General features: G+C 39.0%; 2 protein-coding genes across 6 annotated transcripts; both read right to left on the bottom strand.

The window, feature by feature from the left end:
• Positions 1-6,772: 6,772 nt before the first annotated feature.
• Positions 6,773-10,211, bottom strand: n4bp2l2 (NEDD4 binding protein 2-like 2). Its single transcript, XM_044202631.1, has 6 exons — positions 9,505-10,211; positions 8,162-9,204; positions 7,913-8,037; positions 7,424-7,512; positions 7,264-7,340; positions 6,773-7,170 (listed from the first exon to the last, which is right to left on the bottom strand). The coding sequence occupies exons 1-6, from the start codon at positions 9,511-9,513 to the stop codon at positions 7,041-7,043; spliced, it is 1,473 nt and encodes a 490-aa protein (XP_044058566.1). The 5' UTR covers positions 9,514-10,211; the 3' UTR covers positions 6,773-7,040.
• A 148-nt stretch (positions 10,212-10,359) lies between these two features.
• Positions 10,360-26,207, bottom strand: brca2 (BRCA2 DNA repair associated). 5 transcript variants are annotated; one of them, XM_044202626.1, is made up of 27 exons: positions 26,001-26,207; positions 25,541-25,667; positions 25,079-25,312; positions 24,814-24,877; positions 24,396-24,448; positions 24,274-24,302; positions 24,027-24,138; positions 23,889-23,944; positions 21,969-22,053; positions 21,133-21,801; positions 16,465-21,021; positions 15,881-15,979; positions 15,717-15,786; positions 15,127-15,623; positions 14,844-15,034; positions 14,557-14,744; positions 14,255-14,425; positions 13,558-13,930; positions 13,316-13,471; positions 13,075-13,222; positions 12,893-13,002; positions 12,604-12,802; positions 12,335-12,501; positions 12,071-12,209; positions 11,727-11,983; positions 10,959-11,102; positions 10,360-10,856 (listed from the first exon to the last, which is right to left on the bottom strand). In XM_044202626.1, the coding sequence occupies exons 2-27, from the start codon at positions 25,593-25,595 to the stop codon at positions 10,500-10,502; spliced, it is 9,180 nt and encodes a 3,059-aa protein (XP_044058561.1). In that variant the 5' UTR covers positions 25,596-25,667; positions 26,001-26,207; the 3' UTR covers positions 10,360-10,499. The 5 variants fall into 5 exon arrangements, with proteins under 5 accessions (XP_044058561.1, XP_044058560.1, XP_044058562.1 ...); XM_044202625.1 differs by having other exon boundaries at positions 25,541-25,635; XM_044202627.1 differs by having other exon boundaries at positions 24,426-24,448; positions 25,541-25,635.
• Between the last annotated feature and the right edge of the window lie 233 nt (positions 26,208-26,440).

Here is a 26,440-nt window from a genome sequence, read left to right as displayed (position 1 = left end):
GTTGCTATACAGCTGCTCACTACTTGTCATTTTTCTTGTCAAAATAACACAAGTGTACGCTTTTATTTTGAAGATTATATGCGTTAGTGTCCTGTCTTATTATGGTTGACTTGAGTCCGCTGATTGGTCGTTAGTGTGGGTCCGCACCATTACGACGCCGGCGTATGCCTGTGGAGCGCCGAGTAGGCGGAGTCTGCACACTATTTGAAAGTTATCTAGCCGGCAGATACGCCGGAGAGCGGTAATTACGTCACCATGACCACCTGGCCCATTCAAACACAAACAAGTCAAGGTAGATTGATACGACAGAGAACTGATGGATGCCATTCAGGCTTACATAAAATCATATTGTGAGCATCACTGCTGTCCATGCTGGCAATTATTTGTCAACCAGAATAGTTACCACGGGTTTTGCCCTGTAGGCGGACATTGTTGTTTGTTTTGTCAGCTGACAATTAGGTGGTTGCTGACAGATTACACTCCATTTAAACAGTCTTCCCGGCCCTCGCCTTTGCATGTTAAGCGGTGCACCGGCGCACTGAAATGGAGCGGACCCAGTGTAAAAAAAAAGATGACACGCTGTCCGGTTACAGGACATGGTTTGCATTGGCTGTCAGCCTCACGTGACAAACACAATAAACAACGTGAACAGTATAGCCGACAGACAGCACTTCCTGTTGCCTTTAAATAGGAGTTTTACAGGGAACATTTAGAAAATGTTTATACCTTTAGTTGCAAAACCAAAAAACATCATTATTCACAATTTGTGAATGAATGCACAAATCTATTTGGTTTTCATGAGAACCTTCATTTTATTCTTAACCCCCTTTAAGACTAAATGGCTTTTAACCACTATTAAATCCCTGTTTGCAGCTAAGGGCTGCACCTGGAGGAAACTACTAAGAATAATCTCATCTAATCAGTTTATTTTTGAGGCTGACAACAATCTATAAGATGTAAATTTACAGCATAGCCTACATTGAAAAACAAAATAATGCATTGTTTGAAGCCATGCAGGGGCCACTTCCTCTCTCTAGCACCAAGCATAAAGAAAATAGTGAGCTACAGAGTCCATCAGTGTTTCTTGGTCATTCTGATCTTCCATTTGCAAAGACATATTGCAAAGACAAATTAAATTGAGGTTATGATAATGTTACAACTGCATAAACAATGAAATATAATAAACTATGGATAGCTTTGAGTTCTACACCATTAAGAATTGCTTGGTAGGGTGGTTAGCACACATTAGCCTGTCCTATCTGACATGTGGATGTCAGCTCTGATTTCATCTGCCCTTTTAGTCTCTAAGATGGTTAATGGCAGTGACTTAATTGTGGCTCATCACTGCCGTTCAGGGAGCACAGTAACTTTGCAAACCTCTACCTCGACATCGCTGCCATTTCTGTCAGTTTCTGTTCCATCGCTCAGTTTAATCTATTCAATCATGAATTCAGATAGTAGTGAGGCTCCAGGCTTCATAATGTTTGTGTTCCAAGGACTTTTACCACCCCGAGCCTGAAGACTGGTGTTCTTATACAGCTGCAAATGTTCATCAGAGGCAGAAACAGTCTCACAAGTTGAGGAAAATCTGAAAACCAAAGAGTCTCTCTGGCTGAAGAAACTAAAGACAGGAGAGGAGGTAGCTAAGCCGAACCATGTTATCATTTTGTTGAGTTAAGCCATTGACATTTACAGTATATTTGGTTAATGTCTATTCTCTGTATGTTTGCATCACTAAAACTCTAACTTGAACAAAACCTTCAATGCTTGCTTGTGTATTTACTAACTGTTGTCACACAAACAAACCAAAATGTAGGTACAAAAGTAATTTAATCATTTTTAATTCACTACAGTTTTCAGTTTTCAGATGTAGATTTTTGTGTGCAGATTTGTGTTAACAGTGATTTATGCAGTGCCAATGCAGGAAGCATGGACATGTTAGCTCCTCCAGAGATTAAAATGTATGACTTTTCCTGTTTCTGACATCCTGTTGCTGAAAAACAGCAGGCTACTGTGTCACTGTTCCACAAATTACAGTTCACAGTTGGCCTTGTTGGTAGTTTTATTGTCTACTGAAGAAAGGATTTCTAGCTTTCTGTGTGATTTAATTCCCTGTGCTGATATATGACAGCATATAAAAAAGATTTGCTGTAGTGGCTGTAGCTTAGTGGTAGAGCGTGTCCACCAATCGGAAGGTCGGCGGGTTGATCCCAGCTCACGGCTTCCCCCAGCCCACATGTTGAAGTCTCCTTGGGCAAGACAAATTGCGACCCCAAATTGCTCCCGAGGGCTGTGCCTTCGGTGTGCGAATGCTTCGTTACTTTGATGAGCAGTTCTGCCATCGCTGTATGAATGTGTGTGTGAATGAGATATGTAGTTGAAGCGCTTTGAGTAGTCAGAATGAATACAGTCCATTTACCATTGTGTATAAGGAGTTCAAAAATACAACTTAACTTAAACTACATAATACTGCATAAAAATAACATACCATCATATAATCATCAGATAGGCTTGTTGGAGGAGCTGGACATCTTATCCTTTCTTATGATAGGAAGATCATTTCTAAGAATGCTTTCACTGACTGAAAGCTTGCCACAAATTGGAGTGTGCAGATGCTCTTGTTTTCATTATAATTAGTTGTTGAAATATAAATATTAATAACTGCCAATGTAGATCACAGACAAAGCCCTGTGATTTCCTAGATGAGGTCACATCTCAGATAATATGTGTGAAGAATGCTAACTGACCACCTGTTTTAGTTGCTCTGTGTTAACTACAAGCTTGTCTGTATTAGGTCAAACTGTTGGGAAGTATTTGGTGTGTTGGCTCAGGTTTTAAAACAGAATAATCTTGTTTTTCTGTGGAAATGAGCTATTCATTTCCTAGAGCAGTTCATATCACCTCTGTCAGTGTTCAGTGCTCCTGCACATGTACATACCCCGGCTTTATCAAGGTGCAGGATGTTGAACAGCTCCAGATTTCAAAGGTCAAAGCTTTTACTTGAAAGATATAGAAGGCAGCTAACATCCTGTTCCTTGCTGAGAATATAATAATATAATCGTGTTCTTGATTTGCAAAGAGATTATTTCACTCAACATTAAATATTCTAATGAGAAAGATAGAACCATCAAAGCCTCTAAATGTCTATGAAGGGCACTGTTTTATACACAAGCAAATATAAACCACATCATCTACAAAATCTGGTCCTGTAAAAGCAATGGGACTAAATTATTTATAATTACAGGAAAATCTTCCATGAATTGTTGAAGGTAATTTTGCTTTATAATGGTAGTCCAACATCACAGTCCTTCTCATTACAGTTTAGTTTGTCTTATTTATTGATTGGTTTCTGTTATTGACTCAGTGATTGATCTCTTTTTCAAACAATGCCCCTGCCTGTGAGCACCAGTATTTTAGATTCCAATAAAATAAAATAGGCTACATGTTCAACAGTTTTCAATGAGTCATACTGCTAACTAAAATTGGAGAAAAGGGAGGCACATGAGGGAAACTAAACCCATTTGAAAGCTCCTTTAAAACTGTCTCCACATTGATTCTCTTACACGCTTTTATATCCACTGAAAGTCAGGGATTTGGGACCACCTCTACATCTTGTTTATCAAAATATGATCAGCTTTTAATTATTAGATTAAAAATTAATTTAGAAATGTCCATGAAATGCCACGCATTTTCATGTCTGTTTTCTTTCATCTTCCTTCCTTCTCTTTATAATTTATCATGGACCCTCTTTTGCAATTAGGTGCATTAAAATCCTTTACACAAACAAGTCATTTGCATGAATTTCCTTTTCAAGATTGTAGTCAGTTCCCAAAATGCCCTCATGACATTTCATGTAAGACTAATTTGATACTAAATATTAGGAATCTTAATGGTGATTTTATTTTATTTTAAGTGACACTGTGACTCCAAGTCAGAAACTTGGTTGTTATTGTTGTGTTACAAATGTAGTTCAAAGATTACTGCACTTCACATCTACCATCCATCTTTTTACTTTGTGGAAAGTGGGTTTGCAATGCCAACATGAAAATGTCCCTTTCTTTGTTTTAAATATCTTTATGATTAATTCATTAGTTTTGTATTTCCTTTCTTGTACCTGTTGCAGGTTAAGTTACTATAATCCCAAATCATGCATGTCCTTTTGTTTCTCCCCAAGACTGACATTGTTCAGGCTGTAACATATTTTCCTAAATCAACTATATGTTGGCACATCCTACACCTTATAAATACTGCAGAAAACACTGTGATTCACATTATTTCCTTAACTGCTAAAAGTTGGCTTGAACATTGGCACTGGATGCTGTAGATCAAGGTCAGTGCCGTGTTAATAAACCTCCAGAGAAAAGAGAGGAAGCTGCTGACAAAGGTACAATGTATACTGCAGTTTGAGTCATCAGTCAACCTTGCATCACCACAAAAGAGGCAGCAAATATTTTCCTGTTTTCAATTATGTTTACATTTACTGAAGATTGCCAAACAAACTAATTTATTCATTGACGTCATCATAATGAAAATCCATTGCTGGTGGAGGGATCACCATGCGCCTCAGAAAATCACAGCGTCTGGATTAGTCAAACACTTTCAAAACCAATTGGACAAAACTGAAAAATGCACAGCTATCAAGATGAAAGTGCTGCTGAAATCTGTGTGATGTCTGTGTCTGTCCAACAGGAGGTGGATACATTGATGGAAATATCATACAATACAAAACAATGTAACAACAGTAAATATCACTTTGACTGGTTGGAGGAGCATTAGTCTAAAACAATGCAATGTTAGGTAATGTGGCAGGGGGATGTTTCAGAAATAATGAGATAACACAGGAGGAAAAGTAATCACAAGTAGAGGCTCAGCATCAAAGACTAAATTAGACTTAACAAGCATATTGGCTTAACAACAATACAAACTACAGACTCAAAAATGACCATTGACAGTCTAAACAAAAATTACAAGCTTCGCCAAATTGACTGCAGTTGACTGTTTACTGCAGTGCTAACGCTACTATTGTAAGATGTTTCTGTTATTTTGTCCATCCCCCTCTGTTAGTGTTTTAAGCCTCCACTGCTCGTTTCTTCAACACATACTTAGTTTATGTGCATCCAATTGTCAGTGTTCTTTTATTTTTGTTGCTATTTTCAAACATGAAATCGTGGAATTTGCATAATGTGAAGCAGAGAACAGGAAAGGTAACCCAGATATGTCACATGAAGCTCCACAGAAAAATAATAACTATTAACCAAAATCCAGAGGGAGGAATAAAACACTAGTGTCTAATATGGTATGATTTTCTTAAAAATTAACATAATAACAGAAAGATTTCAGCCAACTACATCTATTATATAGAATTACAAACAAAGTGGATCAATTTTTCATGCTCAAATGGAGACATGTGCTTGAGTAAAAACAGTGTGAGGTCCAGAGAAAGAGAATTCCTGGCTCTCACCAGGGCTTCACTGACTGGAAAAGCATAAAGTCAACAAAACAGCACCTCTGTGTGCTGCTTTAATGAACACCACAGGGAATACAAAGGCAAAATGTGATTTCCTGCGAGACACAATAATGAATGCTCTCAGACACAGACCTCTCCACACTCACTGTTATTCTGCCATATGTCAGAGCTTTCATTGTGAAAAGGTCTCTGTACATTGTTTTTCCACAGTAATTTAATCCATGTGTAGTGGAGATTTTCTGCTTTGGCCAACGGGTCTCATGACAAATTCAGTGTGTTTACCAAGACTCAACAGTTTATGAATATTTTGTACTGCTGGTATATTTACCATTGCTTCACTTTCACACTTTAGCCCATTTAGGCAACTTAAAGGTGTCCTGTGGAGTTTTCATGTAAACAAACAAAAGTTATGTTTACATTCATTGTTACTCACCAAAACGCATTGTGTGTATCCTTGCAGTCTAACACATGTGATTAATGCATTTCCTTCCTCATAGACACTTGTAAAGCCGAAACAAAAATGGCATTGTTTACATCCATGCTTTCTAGCATGCAGTCGTCTTCTTCTCTCCTTTGGCCGACACATTGCTGCATATCTTGGCTGTTACCTGTTACGCCACCTGCAGATCAGTGTAATACTGTGACACCATTGGCAGGAATTTCTATCGCATCACCCGCGCATACATGCTCTTGCATGTACAGCGGCACGAGACAAACAAAGTAGGGACCCAGTTATAGAAAATCAGAGGTAAACAACTCCCCAGGTTACCTTTAAGATAGGTTCACAATTTTGAGCACTGATACAGGTTTTTCTTGCTGTAATCATTCATCCTGTTCATACTGGCTATTAAAAGATCCCTTCCTACTAATATCTGACCTAAAAGATTTCCCCTGAAAGCTATTTTGTAAAGGAAAATATTTTACCACCATAGAGACATAAAATAGTAAAGAATTTCAATTTATAAGCCATAAGAGTATCAATGCATCACTCACATGGAAGAACTCATTAGAATAGTTTGTACCCTAATGTAGCTATAACATAACATTAGCTGCATATAACATAATATAGTTAATGTAGTATATATAATACAATACACAAAAGACTCCTGAGTGCTGAGCTCATAAGCTAAGTAATATGAATTATTTTAATGTTCACCAAAATTAAATGCGGCACTAGAAGGTATTGGGCACTTGGGAAACTGTTTTTTGGTCCATTAAGACAGGAAACTAACATGAGGCAGATGAGGACAACTATTTGGTTTTCCACGTTGTTGCATATTGCACAGAACACACAAACTGCAAAAGTACAAGTCTGAAATATCAGTCATTTAATACAACATCCTTTCCTTGCAAAGATCTTACACATTACAATTTAATTATGAAAACTTAACATAAAAAATACATTTCTTCTCTCTTTATAAAAAATTACAGTATACAAAATATGTTAAAAATCATGTAGAAACAGCAGCTAACGCCATTACAAAAGTGTTGTTCTTCAAGGCAAATTACTTCGCTGGTTAAATTCCTCTAAAAACTAATGGAAATCTCGTTTTTTTCTCATCAACTGTGGCTGCTATGGTCGACGTCTCTGGTTCACATGAGGCGGCTCTTGTGAACTCATGACGATGTCTATGGATATGGGAAATGAAAAACGATCCATCATCTGTGCAATCTTCTCCTGGGGAACACCGTGCTTGTTCCTCCTGGAGGGAAAACAGTGCAGCGTGGTAATGTGTAAGTTTCTGTAAGTTTTTCAAAGTCTGCACTGGCATGTAAATATAAGTAAGAAATCATACTTCTCAAGCTCAGCAGGATCAAACTTCCAGCTGGTGTCAGGTTCACAAAAGTCCACTTTGTATCCTCTCTCCAAGGCCTGTTAAAAAAGTTGGACATTTTTATGAGGATCTATGAAGGTGGTGTTGTACACCATAAATATATGTAATATTCCATACCCACCATTTTGACATATGGCTTCATTTCCCAGGCTTGGGTGTTTGTATTATCAATAATAATGGGAGATTGGCCATCATGCATAGCGTCTTTAGCTGAAAGAGGATTAAGCACATGAAATAAATGCAAGAAAATAAAAATCTCATCAAACCACATTTTCTAAACTGTCATCCACCTAAGGGAACTTGTTGCTCTCATAATGCACCCACTTTATTAGCTAAAAGGGCACTTAATGTTAGTTTTGGTGGTGGGGATGACATTCATTTTTCCAACAGCCAGACACTGGACTAGCAATTTTTCTGGCTTAAACTGTGTTTTAACAAAGACCATTGTAACTACTCTTCATATATGTCTGAAAATACCCTCAATGTGAAGACAACACAGAAAAGACTAACTGAAGCATGACAGAAATGCCTTTGTGATGAAGCATTTTCAAGACATGGAAATAACTCTGACGAACCATTTTAGCCCTGTGAGCATTTAAGGAGAAAATACCTCTGCCCTGGTTCCATTCATGTGCCTCTCCAAGAAGGCCTGGTTCATAGCGGTAGCCATCTCTGTGAGCAAAGTAGTCATCTGTGCTCAGTATTAGCCCACTGGAACCAGTGGAAAGCAGCTCCCTGTGAGAAAGATGGGACACACATGTATAATGAATAATACTTTCAGGCTAGGAAACTGAGTTTTAGACTCCTTTAAACTGACAATGCACTAATTTATGAGACTCAAGATTACACAAAGACATACCTAGCCAGTGTTGATTTCCCAGATCCTGGTAATCCCCTCATTATGATCAGCACCAAGGGAGAATGGTATGCATTATTGTTATCAGGGGGTTGGCAGTGATGCTCCCAGAGTTCATGTTCTGAATCATCTCTCTGCCGCCTGTCATAAACTTCAGTCAACTGATACCATTCTTCTTTTCTATCTCTAGACCATCCAACATTTACATGATCTGAGTGTGCATCAAAGCTGCAACCCCATTCATCCCTGTCAAAGTGGTGTGGCGAATCTCCATAAAAGCCCTGAGAGGGTGGACTACATACATTCAGAGGTGGGAGGCTAGAAAATGTTGGAAAATGCGACTCCTTTTGATACTGGTTTGTCATGCCCGAACTGCTCCAGTTTTGATTCATGTGTGATGCCGGATTTTGTGGATTTGGGAATGCAGATGGGGGCAGTGGGCGATGGAATGGGGGTCTGTGAAATGTTGGGTTTGGTGGTCTATTCTGTGTTTGAGGATAATGCCATTGATTCTGTGTAGGAACAGCTCTACCAAAGCTTAGGTCCATGCCTGGCCTCGGTCTTCTGGGGTAGTATGGCTCATTTTGATACCAGTGTGGCCAGTTCTGTCCACTGCTTTTCTGGTAGCCGTCTGTTTCTGTAGATTTGTTTGTATTAATGTTCTCCTCGCTTACACCGCGAGTCTCTTTGCTGGTATATAATTTGGGAGGTATGGGTGGTTGAACTGCATCTTGTCTTCCTGGGTTATTATTAGCACCATCAGGTCTATCGATCTTCTCAAGCTCTTTGTAAAACTCACTCAGTGTTTCTTCAATGTCAGATTTGACTGTGGTTGTTTTTGGAGGAATTGCTGGACCAATGAAGGTGGTGCTGGTGAGTCCTACCTCCTTTAACACACGCTCCCTCACACTTCTGTCTGGACTGGCCGAGTCATTTTTCACAAATGTGTCTTTGTCAGCTCTACCATCTTCGGATCTTTCACGCACACCCATGCAATGGTTTTCTATGCCATGAGAGGTCGTACAGAAGGATTCAGCATGAGACATCTGAAAACAGATTCATACAATAATTCACTGGACAACCACAAACATACTCAATTAATCTGTGTAGTTATTTTCATTATTACAGTTTCATCCTGTATAACAATTACACTTGAGTAGGTAAATCAGTAGATCATTGATGTCACACTGTACATAAACTGCAGCTAAAATCGAAACCAAGCCAACCGTTAGCTAACGTCACCGCACAAACTATACAGAAGATGGTGACACAAAACAACTGTTTATAATTTACTACCATACGAGTAATGTAATATAGAGTAAATGTCGCGTTTCATTAATGCTCACCATATACATTCAGGGTGCATAAATGAGGGAAACAACATTAACAAAAAAAAAACCCACGGCAGACAATTTCGACAGGTGCCTTGTGTTTACGGAAGTGACGTCTTTCTTCTTCTTTTCCAGATTAACGGCTGGGGAACCGGCTAATAAGCGCGTCAGCGCCACTAGCTGGAAACAGTGGAGTGTGACACAGTAGACGGTCATTACCAAGGATATTAACTAAATGTGTACCAAATCTAATTCGACACGTTGCTCCTTTCATCTCCTCCTACATGTGTACTTTTGGTGCTATCTACCTTATTAAATGAATCTTCCAATAAAAGTGAATTTGTGGTAACTTTTTATGACTGCACAGCTTTTTTGGACTGATTAACATAAATGTTTTTATGTATTTGATTATTTTTTTGTGGATTAGTTAAAACATGCCCTATTTAATAACCTTCTGTTACTAGTTAGCAACTTTGCTATTAAATTGATTTAGGAGAATCCCTTTGTTTTCAAAGTAACCCTAAATAACTATTTTAAGTAGTTTACTTTACGTTTTAGAAAAAAATAACTATCATGAGCTTTAGTTTGTTTGATATTGCACTATCCTATACAGTATATGTATGTTATTTTAGAATTCCCTTACTTACCTACTTACTAAAAAACAACTCTGTATGTCACTATCTACAGGTGTGACAGTAGATACTCAGCCCTCAGTTAGTTGCCCTCAAATGCAGCACAAATAAGGAAATCATGGAGCTAAACTGCAGCGATGCAACTCTAAATTTGTGTTTAACTTAATTAGTTTTACAGACCAAAAATTAGACTGAAGAATGTAGATCATTATGAAGTGATGACATGATTTTACTGTTGTGAAGTGATTTCACCTCTTTAATGAGTCCAGTGAGACTACAAAAAAACCCCGAGATGTGCCATACGCAGCCTTTACATTCACTCATTTGTACACTTTTTTAAAAGTTGTAGCGTGCTTATCATCATACAGTCGTATGTGCCTACAGTAAATCACCAACAAGCAATGCCTGAGTATCAATCATAGCCAGTTCCTCGTCATTCACCCATTCGTCCTCCATCGGTGAATCGACAGGTTTGCGAGCTGGAGTCTGTACAGTTTTTAAAGTGCTAGGTGTCCCAGACCTCCGAGGGGGATTGAATGTCTTATTTACACATGGAGAAGCGACTGAGCCCAGTTGGGAGAGAGGTGGTGGAGATGGGATACGAGACAAATAGTCCAGAGCTCTCCTCCTCTTCAGGCTGCTAGGGTCTTTCTCTGTTGAACCGTTTGCTGCAGGAGGGTTCCTGCCGACAGGTGTGAAGGACCCAAAGCTTCTGACTGGCTGCTGAAATGTCACCTGCATAAAAGGACACTTTTTTAGATTTTAATCAATATGAAGTGGTTATGAGAGCTAACACACTGAAGAGCCACATATACCACAGCAACAACATGAACTCACACTTGTCCTTGTGTCTTGTCTTCTGTCCGTTGTAGAAGCTGGGGTTCTTGTTTGCAGAGCTGGAGAGGAGATGGAGCTCAGCCCATCAGATTTGACTAAATGTGAAAGCTTCTCTTCAGCAGTAAGAAAGAAGTTCTCCTGACCCTGAAAACACAATGAAAATTCTAGTTATGTCATTTTAACATTTTATTGTTTCCAAACCAAGGAGATGGAGAAAAAAAGTTGAGAACGCTCTACATGGTTTAGGTCAGTGAACAGTAAACTCTTTTAAACAATTCCAGGATCTGATCATTAGTCCATTACATTCCTTGGCACTCGCACTATTATACTGTATCTCTCGTGCCCGTATGCACAGTTTTGCTTCTGTGATTTATAGAATGCCAAAGTAGGTTTGTTTCCTTTCAAGTGTGAAATGAAGACATAAAATACTTGTTAGAGGTCAATATGAGAGATTATAAAACTTTCCGATTTCACCACATTTTCTACAAATGCATTTCCAGTGTTGTTTAGAACAAATTCTTTTAAAAGTTAACTCAGTAAGCATGACAAAATGACTTTGTATTTGAGAAACATTGCTGTTCCTATTCAGCATTTCTAATTTCATATATCATAATCTGCACCTGTACCTTGGAATTATAGCTAATGCAATTCTGATTTTGATTTCTTCAGAACATACTATGATCGAGGTATCTTTAAATGAGTGAATGGTAAGCACTGTTTTTGAAGCATGAGCAGCTGCTTTACAGGTTTGGGATTTTAGCACTGTACCTGGACCAGGTTTCTGAGTTGGCGGAGAGATTCCTGTAGATGAACTTCCTTGGGGTTTGTTGAGAAGACAGTCAGATCTCCAGCGTACACAACAGGAGTGGGAGATGTGGACTGACCTCTCAGCTGCAGGTTGCTCAGAGCCAAGAGGACAAGCGGTTTTACCACATCTTCCAAGCCCGACTGAGCCAAGCTGCTGAAACAGCGCACTTTAACAAAGTTCAGTTTCCCATCGGTCAAATAAAATCCAGGAGAGGAACCTGTGTTCAAAAGCACACTCATTTAGTAAACAACAGTTAGGCAGAAACAGTTAAGAAAAAATAAATAAATAAAAATAATTCACCTACCATGTCCATCTATGATACTGATGACATATCCTGTGAGATCAACCTCTCCACACAGTGGCTGGAATTCTGGATTTTGAAGATCCACAAAAGGGCTAGAGACCCTCGGGTGAAAACATGTTAATAACCATTCCTGAGAAGCCTGAGTGATAAAATAAATTATAAGTATTATAAATTTCTTCCATCATCTATCTAAATTTATGAATACTGTATCTGTATATTCATATGCACACTGAGTGTGCTCAAGATAGCTAGTTTCTACAGTACCTGCAGGTCCTGAAACTGTGTTTTCTTTGTCCCAGTCAGCTGAACAGTTGTGCTTCCACCATGTTTCTTTCCATCCGAAGCGGTGAGGTTATAGACTTTGTATCGACAGCCTTCCTTCAGTAAAGACTGAAGATCTGAGGAAGGTCGCCAAAGGTTCAACTGGTACACTAAAACAAACAAAAACCAACAACATAATTTTAAATCAGTATTTTAATACACAATAGTACATACATCTAAAGTAGAGCTATAATGAATAAAAATAGACACACCACTGCCGGGTTGGCCCAAGGAGTCAGCAAAGCAGAGTCTCCACACAGGTGTAACATCTCGCTTGAGACAGCCACCTTCGCTGTTCTCTGCATTTTCTAAAGCTCGTCTGTACCGATCCTGCAATTCAGCCTGCTTCTTCTCCATCAGAGAATGCCTGTAGGCATGTAGAGTCTCCAACTGCTGTTCACTCAAATGAGCCTTGGACATGTAAGTAAAATAGGTGAGGAATTAAAACTCTATTCATTAGAGAAATTAGGTCAACAATCTGTAATGTAAATTTCTTATCACCTCGAGGTAAGATGGGTCATCCCCCACTGCTTGAAAGAGCTCCTCTCCATCTTGCAGACTTGCAATATCCTGACGACTGACTGTCTGTCTTCTACGTTGAGGTTTATTACCTGACGATGACAATTTGTTAAAACGTATTCCATTTCAACGTGTACTTAACATGGAGAAAACACGAGTCCTACCTTTCTCCTCCTTTTCAAATTCAGCTTGAATCTTGGCAAATAGGATCTCCATAGCTTTTTGTTTGTGGCTGTTGTATCGTCTCGCCTCCCTCTCTTCTGCGCGAACAGAACGGAACACAACGCCGCCATCTGGTTTCCTCTCCATCCACTGAAAAATATGACAAGCATACGGTCAAAAGGGATCATAACATGAACTTCCAGAAGTAACAGTAAAAATATATCAATGCATGACTAAACGCACCTGTATGGGGTAGCTTCTCAGTATAATAATGTCCACACATCCTACTGGTCCTCCATTGCTGTATAAACAGGAGACAGGAAGCAGGAATGGCCGTGGATCCCTGTGAAATCCCATTTTAGCATCCCATCGTGTGGGTCTGCTGCTATTGGCGCAAATCTAAACACATAAACAATCAATAAACCAACTGGTTATTTAGTTGCCTTGTGGACAGAGAATAACCGGTGGCCTCCCTCTTCAAGTACCTTTAACATGAGAGATTCAGGTGCCTCAAGAGGGGAGCAAGCATCTTGTGATCCCATCAGCTGAGCCCCATGGACGATCAACTTCCCACCGACAGCCAGTCGACCTTTGTGAAGCATGGCAGTCAAAGGTTCATCCAGCTGGGCTTTAATGGCGTACCATCCATCTGTTAGCCAAATAACTGCAGATGGGTTTTCAACCTTGCCATCAGCACCTTGGGGAGTCTTGGTGTCACTGAAACTCTGTCTTTTTGGGGAGTGACCCATGGAGACGACCCCACAAACACAGAGGACCAGGGTCTTGGCTGGAGTGTCGTCCCTTTCCATGATCTTTCTCAGAGCCGGCCTGCGGCTGTGGTCCACCTCTATATCATATCTAATGACACATAAAATAAAATAAATGCTTTAGAGAAAAAGCATTTTTAAAAATGCATTTAAAATGTGTATTAATACATATAAGACTTGTATCTATTAATTAAATATAATTTAAAAAAAAGGAATTAATTAAAATGTAAATTTATTTAAGGAAATTAAATTTAAATTTAACACAAAATAGCAGTAGGCAATGTGTAACCATTGTTAGTTCAGGGATATATTTACACACAATTTGCAACAAGATGTGTGTCTTGTTAGGCGCACAATGAAATAAATTTCAACTACAGGGACATATTGAACTAAAATAAGCTATAATCCTACGTACCTGTACTTCAGTTGCAGGAGAACCTGCTCTGGGGTGAGGCAGAGGCTGCCCATCGTTTGTGGAAATGATCTTTCCATGGAGGCCTGCTTCCACACAATCCATCGGTAGTGATTGTACACCCACTCCTCACTGATCAGTTTAGGATCCACACCTGGGGTGTCACATAACGCTCTGTGAAGAACAAGATGATAGTCAGTACAATCAGCCTTCATTTGCACATACCAAGATACACCTGGTTTCTCAAACATAACAAGTTCAACATTACAAAGCCTGATTTAAACTTTAAACTCAAAATTCAATACCTATAGAACTCTTCTTTTCCTGCAGTCTCATCATTGCTGGGGATCAGCCATCCTCCATCAGCAAGCTGAATACCACCTCCGTCTATAAATGCTTCCTGTTTGATAAACTGCTGTAAACTGAAGCGAAATGATTCTGCATTCTCACTGGTGATCTCATACACATGCTGGTGAACTCCATGTCCATACAGCTGAAAAACAAGAACATGTCAAAAAGCTGTTTACCTGACAGCGTTTTCATTTTTAAGCAAATACATCAAAACAGACTGACAAAACAGTTCTGGCCTTGCCTGTTTTGGGGTGTATCTTGCAGGAGGCTGTCCATTTACTGCAGTTTTTAATGATATCCTCAACACTCCTGAGGTTTTCGTTAGAAACAAACTGCCCGGCAAAGGTCGAATGGTCTGGCGCTTCTTTTTCCTGATCCTCATGTCTTGCATATCTCGTGCCAGCTCTAAGCTATGAAGATCCTGGAACATGTCTGTAGACCATAAACACACCATTATTTTACCTATGTTGTGCAGAATATTTACATGTGTATCATAGTGACTTCATCCACGAAGGTTACTGCACCTTGGCTTCTAGACAATGGGTCGTCCACACGTGATGCCTCTGCAGCAGAGTCCTCTGATCCACAGCCAACAGGCAGGTTTTGATTATTCATCAGATTATCATTTGTAGTGTCAGTCAAGGCCACACTCTGAATGTATTTGCTTTTAATACCAGATACATCTTTAGTGCTTTGTGTTTTTTTAGTGGGTGGTACATAAGTGTTGCTGTTAAAGGGTGTTATTAAGAGATGGTGGTGTGTAGCTTCCTCCTCCTCCTCCCGTGGTTTAGAGAAGTTCTCTTGGACAATAGTTCTTTGTTTTTTGAATGGAGGAACAAATGCAGAAGGTGTTCTTATGTTGTCCTTGAGCACTGTGTTCTTGCGACTCTCTGTCTTTGCATTCTTGAACAATGGCGGAACAAAAGCTGGCATCTTGGAATGTGTTGATCTGCTGTTTGGGGTTGAGGATTGTATTGGGGTGGTCTTTTGCAATGTGGTTTCCACATAGTTTTTTCCACTCCTGTAAGGCAAAAAACCCCCCAAAACATCACAGAGAGCTGATAACCTGTGTCAGCTGCTTGAAAACGTGGCCAACAATTCACAGGAAACTTACCTGTGTGGCCTTGTGATGTTTGGATGAAGAGCGACGCTGTACTTGAAAACTCTCCTGTCTTTCATCACACCTTAATAAAGAATAAAATACAGACCAAGAGTTATTTAATTTATAAAACTAAATATGCACTCTTTAGATTATTTGTTACAGTGCTAATGCTTTACCATTTGGACTGCTTTTTTCAGGATGGAGTGTTGAATCTCTTGGACCATCAACAGTCCTGTCGAATTCTTCCAGTAATCGTCTTTTCAGAGGAGGCTGACCTAGAATATTTCAAAACGGCATGGCAACAGTTTATGGTCATGCTTGTAACGGATAGAGGTCAGAGCTTAAGACTGCAATGAAATAATTGTTGTTGTTCAAATAATTCAGATTCAATAATAATCTGAAAACCTTCAGACAATCCGTGCAGCATTAACAAAAACATATTACACTACTTATCAGTAGAAAGAAAATAGTCCCTACATGAAACTGCTCACAACAAATCTGTGGATTATCTTGAGTAACCAGGTCATGATTTCTGGAAACAGACAATGCTGTTGAGTTTTTAAAATGTAGTTTTTGGTGCTTTGAGCACCACATATAGTGTTCCATATAGTCACATTATATTAAAAAAATGCAGACATCTCTGTGGTCGATCTCGCCAGAACTCGGCAACTCACACCAAAACAATCTAGATGGATAAATAGCACTACAGGTTAAGAGGAAAATATGTATTTTTGATTTTGGGGTAATAACAGACACTTACCAGTCATGTCTGTGTCTTTTACCAGTCTTTTCCCTGTTCTTTTTTGTTCCTCTAAAGATCTGTTGCTGGATTTGGGGTAATCTTGCAGTGATACATTTTCTGAAGTCATTGAGAGACTTTGGCCAGCTAGACTTTCATCCTCTAACAAAGCTTTAGTGCAGTCCAGAGCTTCCTGGGCAAGAAACTTTTGCTGGGTTTCAGTGCAGCCTCTAAGGTTAAGCAACTGAAAATTAAGAACTGAAGACTCTTCTGTCCCGTTGACCTTAGATCCCTCACTGCTGCTTATCCGATTTATTTCATAGTCCAACACACTTGACATTTCCTCTCCAGGGCTGTCATGGAGGTTGCCCACCCTTAATGGGGTAATTTTGACTTCTTTAAACTTAAATGCATCTGTAGGTGCTTTGTCTTTGCTAAAAATGCAACCACGTGCACTTGAACTTTGAAGAGTTTTATTTTCATGGTCAGTCTCTTGCAAAGAGGTTAAAGGTTTAACTACATGAGGGACAATTTCCTTAGTAGGCATGTCTTTGTCACTGGCTGAGGTGAGATTATAATTTGACGTTCTTTTCACATTTTTCAATTTTGATAGATCTGTCTTCTCTGTGTCACGTGGCCTTGTCGAGTATGAATTTGAATCATGACATTCATCAGCAAATTCTTTCAGCAGGTTCTTTGCTTTAAAGAGATTTTTCTGTGACACATGGACTTTCGCTCCCCCTGCAGTTGTGAAACCACAATGTATTTTTTCTGTATCGTTTCGAGCATCTTTGTGTTTCTTGTCATTGTTCCATGTGTGAGAAACAGGTGGGATCTCTGCGCTGAAACTGATGTCACTGAAGAGAGCTTTAGCCTTCTGGAGGGCCTCAGTTGAAAATGCTACTGGTTTACCACCTGCTGCAAGAAATCCACTATTCCTGGGTGGTGGACCATGAACTGAAATCTTAGAATGTGTTTTATCTTCAACTCCTTCACATTCACTCAAAATTTCTGTTTTCATTAAAGCTGCAGATGAAATAGCAACTCCTTTGCTACTGGCTGTCTGAAATCCACCATTCTGTGGTGGCAAAGTGTCTTCATTTTGTTTCAGTTGTTTGTTTGTTTCCTCAAATGTAGCACTTTCATTCAATAGAGACTTTGCTTTTGTCATTGCGTCTTCTGATACAGATACTTTTTTCCCGCTGGCTGTACAGAATCCACCACCGTTGCTCAATTCGTTAATGGCAGAGGAACCAATGTTTTTTGATGTGCACAACAGGGAAGAAAGTGGCTTTGCCATCAAAGATGGGTTTCCATGTAAAGAAACTGCTTTGGTAGAACCCAGTGTGTTCTTAAAAACATCTTTATGAATCTCCACATCATCACGATGCAGCATCTTTTCATGGTTTACAATTGTTCCCACAGTCACATTTTCAAACTCGGTGCGTCCACTTCCAGGCTCTTCAGAAATGTTTGTCACCCTTTGATCTTGTTTAGATTTTGAAAGGTTTTTCTTCTCGCTGCCACTTTCACTCACATGTGCTATACTTTTCTCATGTTTTACTAACATGCCATCATTACCATCCATAATGTCACAGTCCTTGAAGAAAACATCTGCTTCTTGCATTGCTTTTGCTGAAATAGACCCTTCATCAAACTCTTTCAAAATGTATTTTGCTTTCAACAGATTTTTCTCTGACACATGGACTTTTGTTCCCCCTGCAGTTGAGAAACCACAATGCATTCTCTCTGTATTTTCAGCATCGTCTTGTTTCTTGTCAATGTTGCTTGTGTCTGAAACAGGTGGGATCTCTACACTGAAACTGATGTCACTGAAGAGAGCTTTAGTCATCTGGAGGGCCTCAGCTGAAAGTGCCACTGGCTTACCACTGGCTGCAAGAAATCCACTATTCCTGGGCGGTGGACCATGAACTGGAATCTTGGAATGTGTTGGTCTTACACCGATTTCATCCTCATCACATTCACTCAACAACAGTTTTGCTTTCTTGAGAGCTGCAGATGAAATAGCAACTCCTTTGCCACTGGCTGTCTGAAAGCCATCATTTTTAGATGGTGAAACCTGAATTTGATTGGTGAGATGACCTGTTCTTAAAGCATCTCCTTTTTTCTTCAGCTGTTTGTTTGTGTCCTCAAGTGTATGGAATTCATTCAAAAGACACTCTGCTTTTTTCATCGCATCAGCTGACATGGATACTTTCTTTCCACTGGCTGTACAGAATCCGCCACCATTGGCCATTTCATTGATGGCAGAGGAGCCAATATTCTTTGATGTTGTGCATGAGGGAGATGAGAGTGCCTTTGCAATAGAAAATGGGTTTTCATGGAAAGAAGTAGCATTCGTTAAAGCCGATGTATTCTTAAAACCAAAATTGTGAATCTCCACATTATTTTGTACAACCTCTGTATGGCATGCAGCTGGTCCATCATTCACATTTTCAAACTCATTGGATGGTTCTTCAGAAAAGTTTACTTTCGTCCGTTGAACATTTTTAAATTTCAGAAGGTTTTTCTTGTGACTGACACTTCCAGGCAAGGGTTCTATGCTCTTTTTATGGTTTACTGACATACCAGCATTACTGTCCTTAACGTCACAGTCTTTGAAGAAAGCATCTGCCTCTTGCATAGATTTTGCTGAAATAGAAATCCCTTTCCCATTGGCCATCTGGAACCCACTTTGACACGTGGTTGTTTCCATTGTGCTGTTTTTAAAACATTTTGTAGCATCTTCATCTCTAATGCCTGTGACCTGTCTGACTGAACAGACAGACTCCTTCATGTTTGAAAAACAGCCCTGGATCCTCCCTCCAGTATCATCACCATAACTGGTGAACTGTGAATTATCCTCTTTATGATGCAACAAGTTACCAGTGTGATTATCCACACTGGGCTTATGCTGTGTTTTAGCGTCACTTTCACTACTTTGCTTGTCGGGTGATTTTTCACTTGTCACAAGATTCTCCTCTAAATCTGCAAACAAAGCTCTAGCTTTGCTCAGACACTTTTTCGAAATTCTCAAAACATTTCCTCCTGCTGTCTTAAATCCCACACCAAGCATCAAAGGATTTTTGTTCTCCAACTTGCTTGTTTCAGTGGGTCCAGCTTTGTCACAACTTTTGTGTTCAGCTGACATAATACTGCTGCCTTCAGAGATGTGCTTTGAAGAGGAAGACACATCTTCAGTAGAGAAATTTTCTTTTTTCATTGCACCCGACAATGGAAAACCTGTGGATTTACTTGTGATGGATGTTTCACGATTAGTTTTACCATCTGAAACTAAGGTCATTTTGTCATGCATCGCAGTTAGTGCCAGGTGCTTTTCAGCATCTGAACTAAAACTGTCATCAAAATCTATACCCATTAGAAAATCAGGGTCAAGTTCTTTGTCAACTTTTGTGGGAGAGGTGGTATTATCTTGACAATGTTGTTTCAGCTTTGCAGTTTTGAACGGTGTAAATTCAAACTGGCTATCTGCTTCTTCCATGAGAGTGCACAGCTCAGTCACATCAGCTTTTTGTGAAGCTGTTAACTGGCAACTGATATCCACACATTTTTCACTTGAAGTAGGTGGCTGGTTTGAGTTAGAGGTTGTATTTTTCACTGATCCAGGACTGCTAATTTCAGCTTTATTGTCATGGGTAGATTTTATGAGCTGATCACTAAAAGTTCTTTCCTCTTTAGTCTCTTCAAAAAGAAGCTTGGCTCTCTCCAGGTTGGCTGAGGAAATGTGTATGCCCTTATTAGAAGCAGTCTTGAATCCTGATGCATGGACGGAAGGAAGAAAAACTACTGTTTTCTCTGGCAGACTGCCAAGAACTGGCCCATTAAGTGGAATGCAATTAATGCTATCGACAGTTCCTTTTGCACTGCTGGATAGTTGTGTTGATGTGCTCTTTATGTGCAACTCACTCTCTTTGCCAGGACCCATTGTCTGGCTTTCCTTTATTGCACTGGACAGCTTGGCATCAGTTTCAGCTTCTTGTAAAATATCATCCAAATTTGCTTTTCCATTTCCTTTATTTGTAGATGGAAAATGAGTAGTCCTGTGGATAATAGTTTTAAAACCAGTCCACTGTTGACTTTGACCATTGTTCTCTGAGCTGGGAAGAACAAATGACGATGCAGTCACGTGAGTGATATCTGCAACAGCAGACTGGAATCCACTGTCACTTGTTGCGCCCTCATTGATGGAGTTCTTTTGATTAGTGGTAGAAACATGTCTTCTGTTACTGACGCCATCACAGTCATGGTGAAGGTTTGCTTGCCTTGCTTTCTGCTTCTCTCGTTTCATGGCTGACAGACAAGCTGATGGAGAGAAGCCATTTTGAGGCATATCCTCTGCTACTTTACTCAGTTTACCCAGGTCTGACATTTGACTGAAGTCTTGTGCAAAATCTCTGCAAAGCTGTGACATATCGAAATCCTGGACTTTTGCTTGTACAGAGGGAGGTAGATTTTCTTCAGTGAGATTTCCCTGTTTTTGCATCTCATGCTTCCCAATACTGCAACAGTCTGCTTCGTCTGGGACTTTCCCCAACTGCTTCACATTCACTTCTTGTCCTGAAATAAAGCATGATGAGAAAAAAAAAAGTTCAGTCATTGTAGAAAAAGAGCTTTTTCCATCTTAACACAGAATGCAATTTTTACACTTATGCATGAGGAATGTGTTACCAGAATCTGGAATCCCTGGTGATGAGTCCATCTTCTGAGACTGTGTTTCCTTTCCTTGAACTTGTGGTTTCAAAGTCTCAACAGTGTAAACAAAGGTTCTTTTTTTCTTAGTAAATCCGAAGTTTGTGAGTTTCATAGGTGGCCTGACTAGCTGGCCAGAATCAGAGTCACTCTGCAGTTGTTCTGTTAATATATTGCTTTCCACTTGTGTGGCAGGACTATTATCATGGCAAGAAGTATCTACAGTACTAGGGGGAATTTCAGATAAACTCAATGGAGACCACTGGGTGAATCCAATTTCTCCGGTTTTCACCGGTGGGGATGAGGGAAGTCTGCTATGTTCCTGATTGGCTGTTCTCTGTTCACTGGATGCAGCGTTGTTTGTTGTCGAGATGTCTGTAGAGCTGCAGCCACGTTCTTTTGTTGGAATGATTTGCTTTCTTTTGATTCTGTCAGTTTTCACTTTTCTCAGTGCTGAACTACTGTTGGTGAAAAATATGGAGAGAACATTTTCAGCTCCATCAAGAACACTTGCTACGGTGCTGCGGATTTCTCCATCCTCAATAGCATCTGGTAGCTTCTGTCTCCAAACACTGTCACTCTGATTCAGTGAACTTTGGGGAGAGTCATGGGACTCTGGATTCTGACTGGCCTCAGGGGAAACAATACCTGTTGAATACAGATCAGCAGATCAGTATATTTTTGCGTTATGCATCTAAAAGCCTGTGCAACACAGAATAAGTAAATCTGTTGCAATGCATAGTTATGTAATTCATATTCAGTACTACTGCACCATCTTGGATTTTAGCAAATTAAAAAAAGATAAAGCACAGTACCTTGGTGAACGGTAGGCATATCATTGTTTTTGGGTGACGCAACTCTGGATGCATTTGAAAGAGAAGGGAAAAGCTTCCGTACAAACTGAGAAAGATAAGACAGAAAAACTGAGTAGCAGAAGCAATTTCAAATACCACACCTGTTCATTCTTATACAGTGATATTGATAGGTTTTCAATGTGGTGAGTCCCCGGGACCCACAGGTGGTCATTTGAGTGGGTCCCAGGAAAATTGAGTGAGTCCCCCATAAAATTTGTGTTTTTTGAAAAATTGTAGTGTTTGATGTCATATGGTTATAATTATGGTTATATTCATGTATGTTGAAAATGTATCTGAAAATTAAACAAATAAAATCCCTAATCTGTAAATACACTGCAGACACACTGCAGCTGACAGAAAGAGTAGGTCATATTATACAGAGAAATACTTTTTTTATTAGGTTAATAAATGTTAATGTGACAAAAAAAAAAAGTGTAAAAAGGAAGCTAATGGGCAATGAGAATGCTGGACTTTCAAGTTTAATCAGTAATCATTAATAACACCATCAAGCACATCATGTTTAATTAGGAAAATAGTTTAAAAACATGCACACAAATGGCAACCATTTACTGCATACTGCCATTAGAAATCGAGTACAATTAGCTGATAATTAGCCTGATCAGCCACCGTTGGTAATAAATATAAACACACATTATTAGACTGTAAACCATTAATCAAACCAATAACTAACCGCAGTCAGCATCAGACAACCTTATCGTACTGCAGTTAGCAGTTACCTAGTGTTTCTGTAGTGGTGACAAAACGTTAAAAAAATATATATATACAGTACTAGCAGTTTGTTACATTTTGGATTTTGTCGCCACAACTCGCTACCAACCTCCGTTGGTTAGCTATGGAAAGCCATTTGTGCAAGTAACGTCTTAGAGATTTATTGTTTAGACTACATTAAGATGCGTGTTAGCACCGAGTTTTGTAGTATCAAGACAAAATATTTCTACACGTTAACACAACAAAAATTGATGCCTTAACATGGCTTTTCTGGTTGTGCCATTCACATTCTGGTTGTGGCCAATGAGGGACCCAGGTTCCTGTAACGAGTACGTAGACACCCACATCAGTAATTTAGCAAAACATTGGTCCCTGTAGTGTGTGCTTAGACGCCCATATCAGTAATTTATGCACAACGTGCTACCTAGCATTGTTGTTCAACATCATTGATGCCACCTTACTCATTAATATGTACGAGCACCTTTCAGGGCCCCTCAGTGGCCACAACCAGAAGTTAAATATTAATGAGGTTGATTAAACAACAAGCTTGTTGTGTGTTATTTAACCAAATCCTTTAAACAGGCATTTTAGTGTAAAGCCAGAGAATGCTACCTGGTCTACATGTATGTATGTTTCATTTAAAACTAGAGAAAATATAATTTACCATTATCATTTTAGGAAAACATGGACATCTTTTATATCCCTTTTCCCATGGTCACTGGGATAAAACATGACTCGAGAAAGACTAAATGTGCCCCTTATGTGCAGGTATTTAAAGGTCCTGTGAATGAGTTGTACCAACGTAATAGTTTTTATATTATATATGTCTTTTAAACAGGGGTGTTTTTTTTTTATTCAACAGAGTTATAAAAAAATAATCTTCTGCCTTTTTTCTTCCTCTTGATTCTTCTTCATCTATTCATATCATATGATGTTAAGAATTTGTAGTGTCAATATATTCTCTCTTTTACAGATCAAAAATAGAGAATATTTTTAACTTCGACAGTTCAAAAAACAAATAAAAGCTCTTGTGTTGTTGACATGAAATCAACACTGAGATGCACATACAGCAAAACCAGAGACTCAGCATTCAGTAACATTTTACTAATTAGAGGGATATGTCTGTTTGTTTGGGCTGGACAGAATACTCACAACGACATTTTTGTCTGCAGAAGCACTCACTGGGCAGGGACTCTCATCAGTTTTAGCTATAAAATTGAGAAGACAAACTAATTATTCAACAAATTATATAAGATTTTTTAAAAACAACCAATTGTGTCATTTGCTTACATAAAATCAGAGTGGACGGTACTGCTGATGGGGTATTCAGAGAACTGGTCCATGACATATCAGGATGAATCTGTGCACCAAGACTTTCAGATATATGCTTGGCATTGCTGACCTGTATCATTCAAAAAACAATATAAAAGAGTGGAAACCTTAATGTTATCCATTACTCCACATTCAAATACATCATCCAACTTGCATCTGCTGAAAGAAAAAAACACAACATCACCATTGGATTTAATACACTTACTGGGGATGTTTGTGGGGTATGAAGCATATCTGTACAAATGACAAAAGCAAACAAACAAATTAACCAGTGATGATCATATTTTTATTTCGAATGTAATTCATACAGATACATTTGCAGCTAACCAAAACAGTCCTGACTCTGAGGCTGGATACCTCCATATTTTGCACCTGGGACCCTAAAAAGAACAAGACAGACATCAAAAACTGCCAACAGCAGTGACAACACAAGTAACAAGTATCTAGAAAATAGTTCCATAAACAATGAATTAACAATATATGGGAATAGATTTTAGTTTAGAGTCTTTTCTCAAAGCACAATTACCTCCAAGAGTTATATCTAAAATCGATATTTGTTCCTTTTTTGCTCTTTAGAATCCCTATAGCTCTCCAATAATGGAAGATGTGAGAAATCACTTAAGATAAACACTGTTCCTACTGATGACATTGAAATAAGAACTATGGAAAAATGAATTTGAAATATATAAAACCTTTATAATTTCAAACAGTACAGACAGCAAAGTTTCAGAGTTGTTGCACTCACCCCTCTTTTGACATTGGAAACAAATATGGACTGTGTGTTGCCATCCATGGCAATGTTTCTTTTTCTAGGATGTACCACAGAGAAACATTATTTTTAGATGCAACCTCAAGAAAGTTTATCAATGCAGACACAAGTAGGTTACTACAATTTACAACAATTCATTTCAAATGCTGTATGCAGACATTTAACATGAGTATATGTAATGTGCTAGAAATGTTTAACTTATATTACTTCATAAACAGTCAAACTTTAAATCAAACATTACCTTGTTCAGCAGTAAACGACTGCTCATTCTCAGTTTCAGGTGACACAACTTGACAGCGTCTGAAAACTTTGGGGGTTGAAAACAGCTGACTGTCTACTGCAGTTTTGTCAAAAGGTGTTTTAAAATTTCCCTCTAGGTTAGCACACAGGTCATCTTGATAAGAGACATTTTCCTCATTAGTGAACGTTTGAGCTGTCAGTGCCTCAAACCAGTCGGGGTCCAGTGGCCCCAGCTCTAAATTGGGATAAAAAAAATGGTTTATTGATCAGTACACAACCTCCAACATACAGAATCAGAAATACTCTATTGATTCCCGTGAGGAAACTCTTTTGTAACAGAACATTGTGTTTTATCTTTTGTGATTGCACAAAAAAGTATCCTTTTGTGATTATGCAGCTAGATTTAAAGTGTTGGACACAATATCATGAACAATCTTTGTGAACAGTCTAACGGTTATCTTACCTTTCCAGATTTCATCTCTGAATGTGTCGTACATGTTTTTTGAGGGTAAATCCATTCCAGTTGACTTGTGCAATCCCTTAAGTTATGTGGCACACCTTAGAAGACAAAGTTTTCATCACGACTCAAGCTAAAAAAGCAGAAACATATCTACGTTATTTATTTATTTGATGCGACACATTCCTCGGGGAGGGCATGGCTTTATGTTAAAGTTAAGTAATTTGATAAGTGACAAGTGTCCGTGTCTTGTCTTGTCTGCCTCTTTGATAGTAAACCTGCTTAGGACAAATTGTCGAAATGTTAACGTTAGCTAAAGTTTGATCCACAGCCGTGGCAAATGTTGTAGTTGGTTGCCAATGTTAAGAAAACGCATAAATGCAGGTACACTTAAATTGACCGCTAACGCTACTCATTCCCCAAAAGAAACCTGCGGCTAAAGTATTTAGCTTTTACTCTAACTTACCATGACGACGTACGAGTGTTGACTTTCATGTCGCGATGAAGCTCTTGACAAAGTGTTGACGACATAAACCACAAAACCACGAAATAAAATGATAGAGAAGTACTAAGTTAGATAGTTTGCCCCTGCTACGAAAACAAACCTCGCGCGCCGCGCACCGGAACTCAGCCTGACTTCTTCTTCTTCTTCTTCTTCTTCTTCTATTTGGTTTTATGGCGGGTTGCAACCATGACTTATAAGGTGCATACCACCACCTACTGTACCGGAGTACGTAGCATGAGTGATGATAAGACTACTTTACATCAAAAAACAAAACAAAAACTAAATCTATAATATAACCCTGTATCCTTCAGGTATGATTTTATATTCCAAACATGTATCTGATTGACTTTTACCAATTTAACCCTGTGTGGGCAAACCTCAGTCTGGTTTAAACTTCCTCC

This window comes from Siniperca chuatsi, linkage group LG7, assembly GCF_020085105.1.
Source record: "Siniperca chuatsi isolate FFG_IHB_CAS linkage group LG7, ASM2008510v1, whole genome shotgun sequence".
Lineage (NCBI taxonomy): Eukaryota > Metazoa > Chordata > Actinopteri > Centrarchiformes > Sinipercidae > Siniperca > Siniperca chuatsi.
The sequence above is the reverse complement of the archived record's forward strand: the minus strand, read 5'-3'. Positions and strand labels throughout refer to the sequence as shown.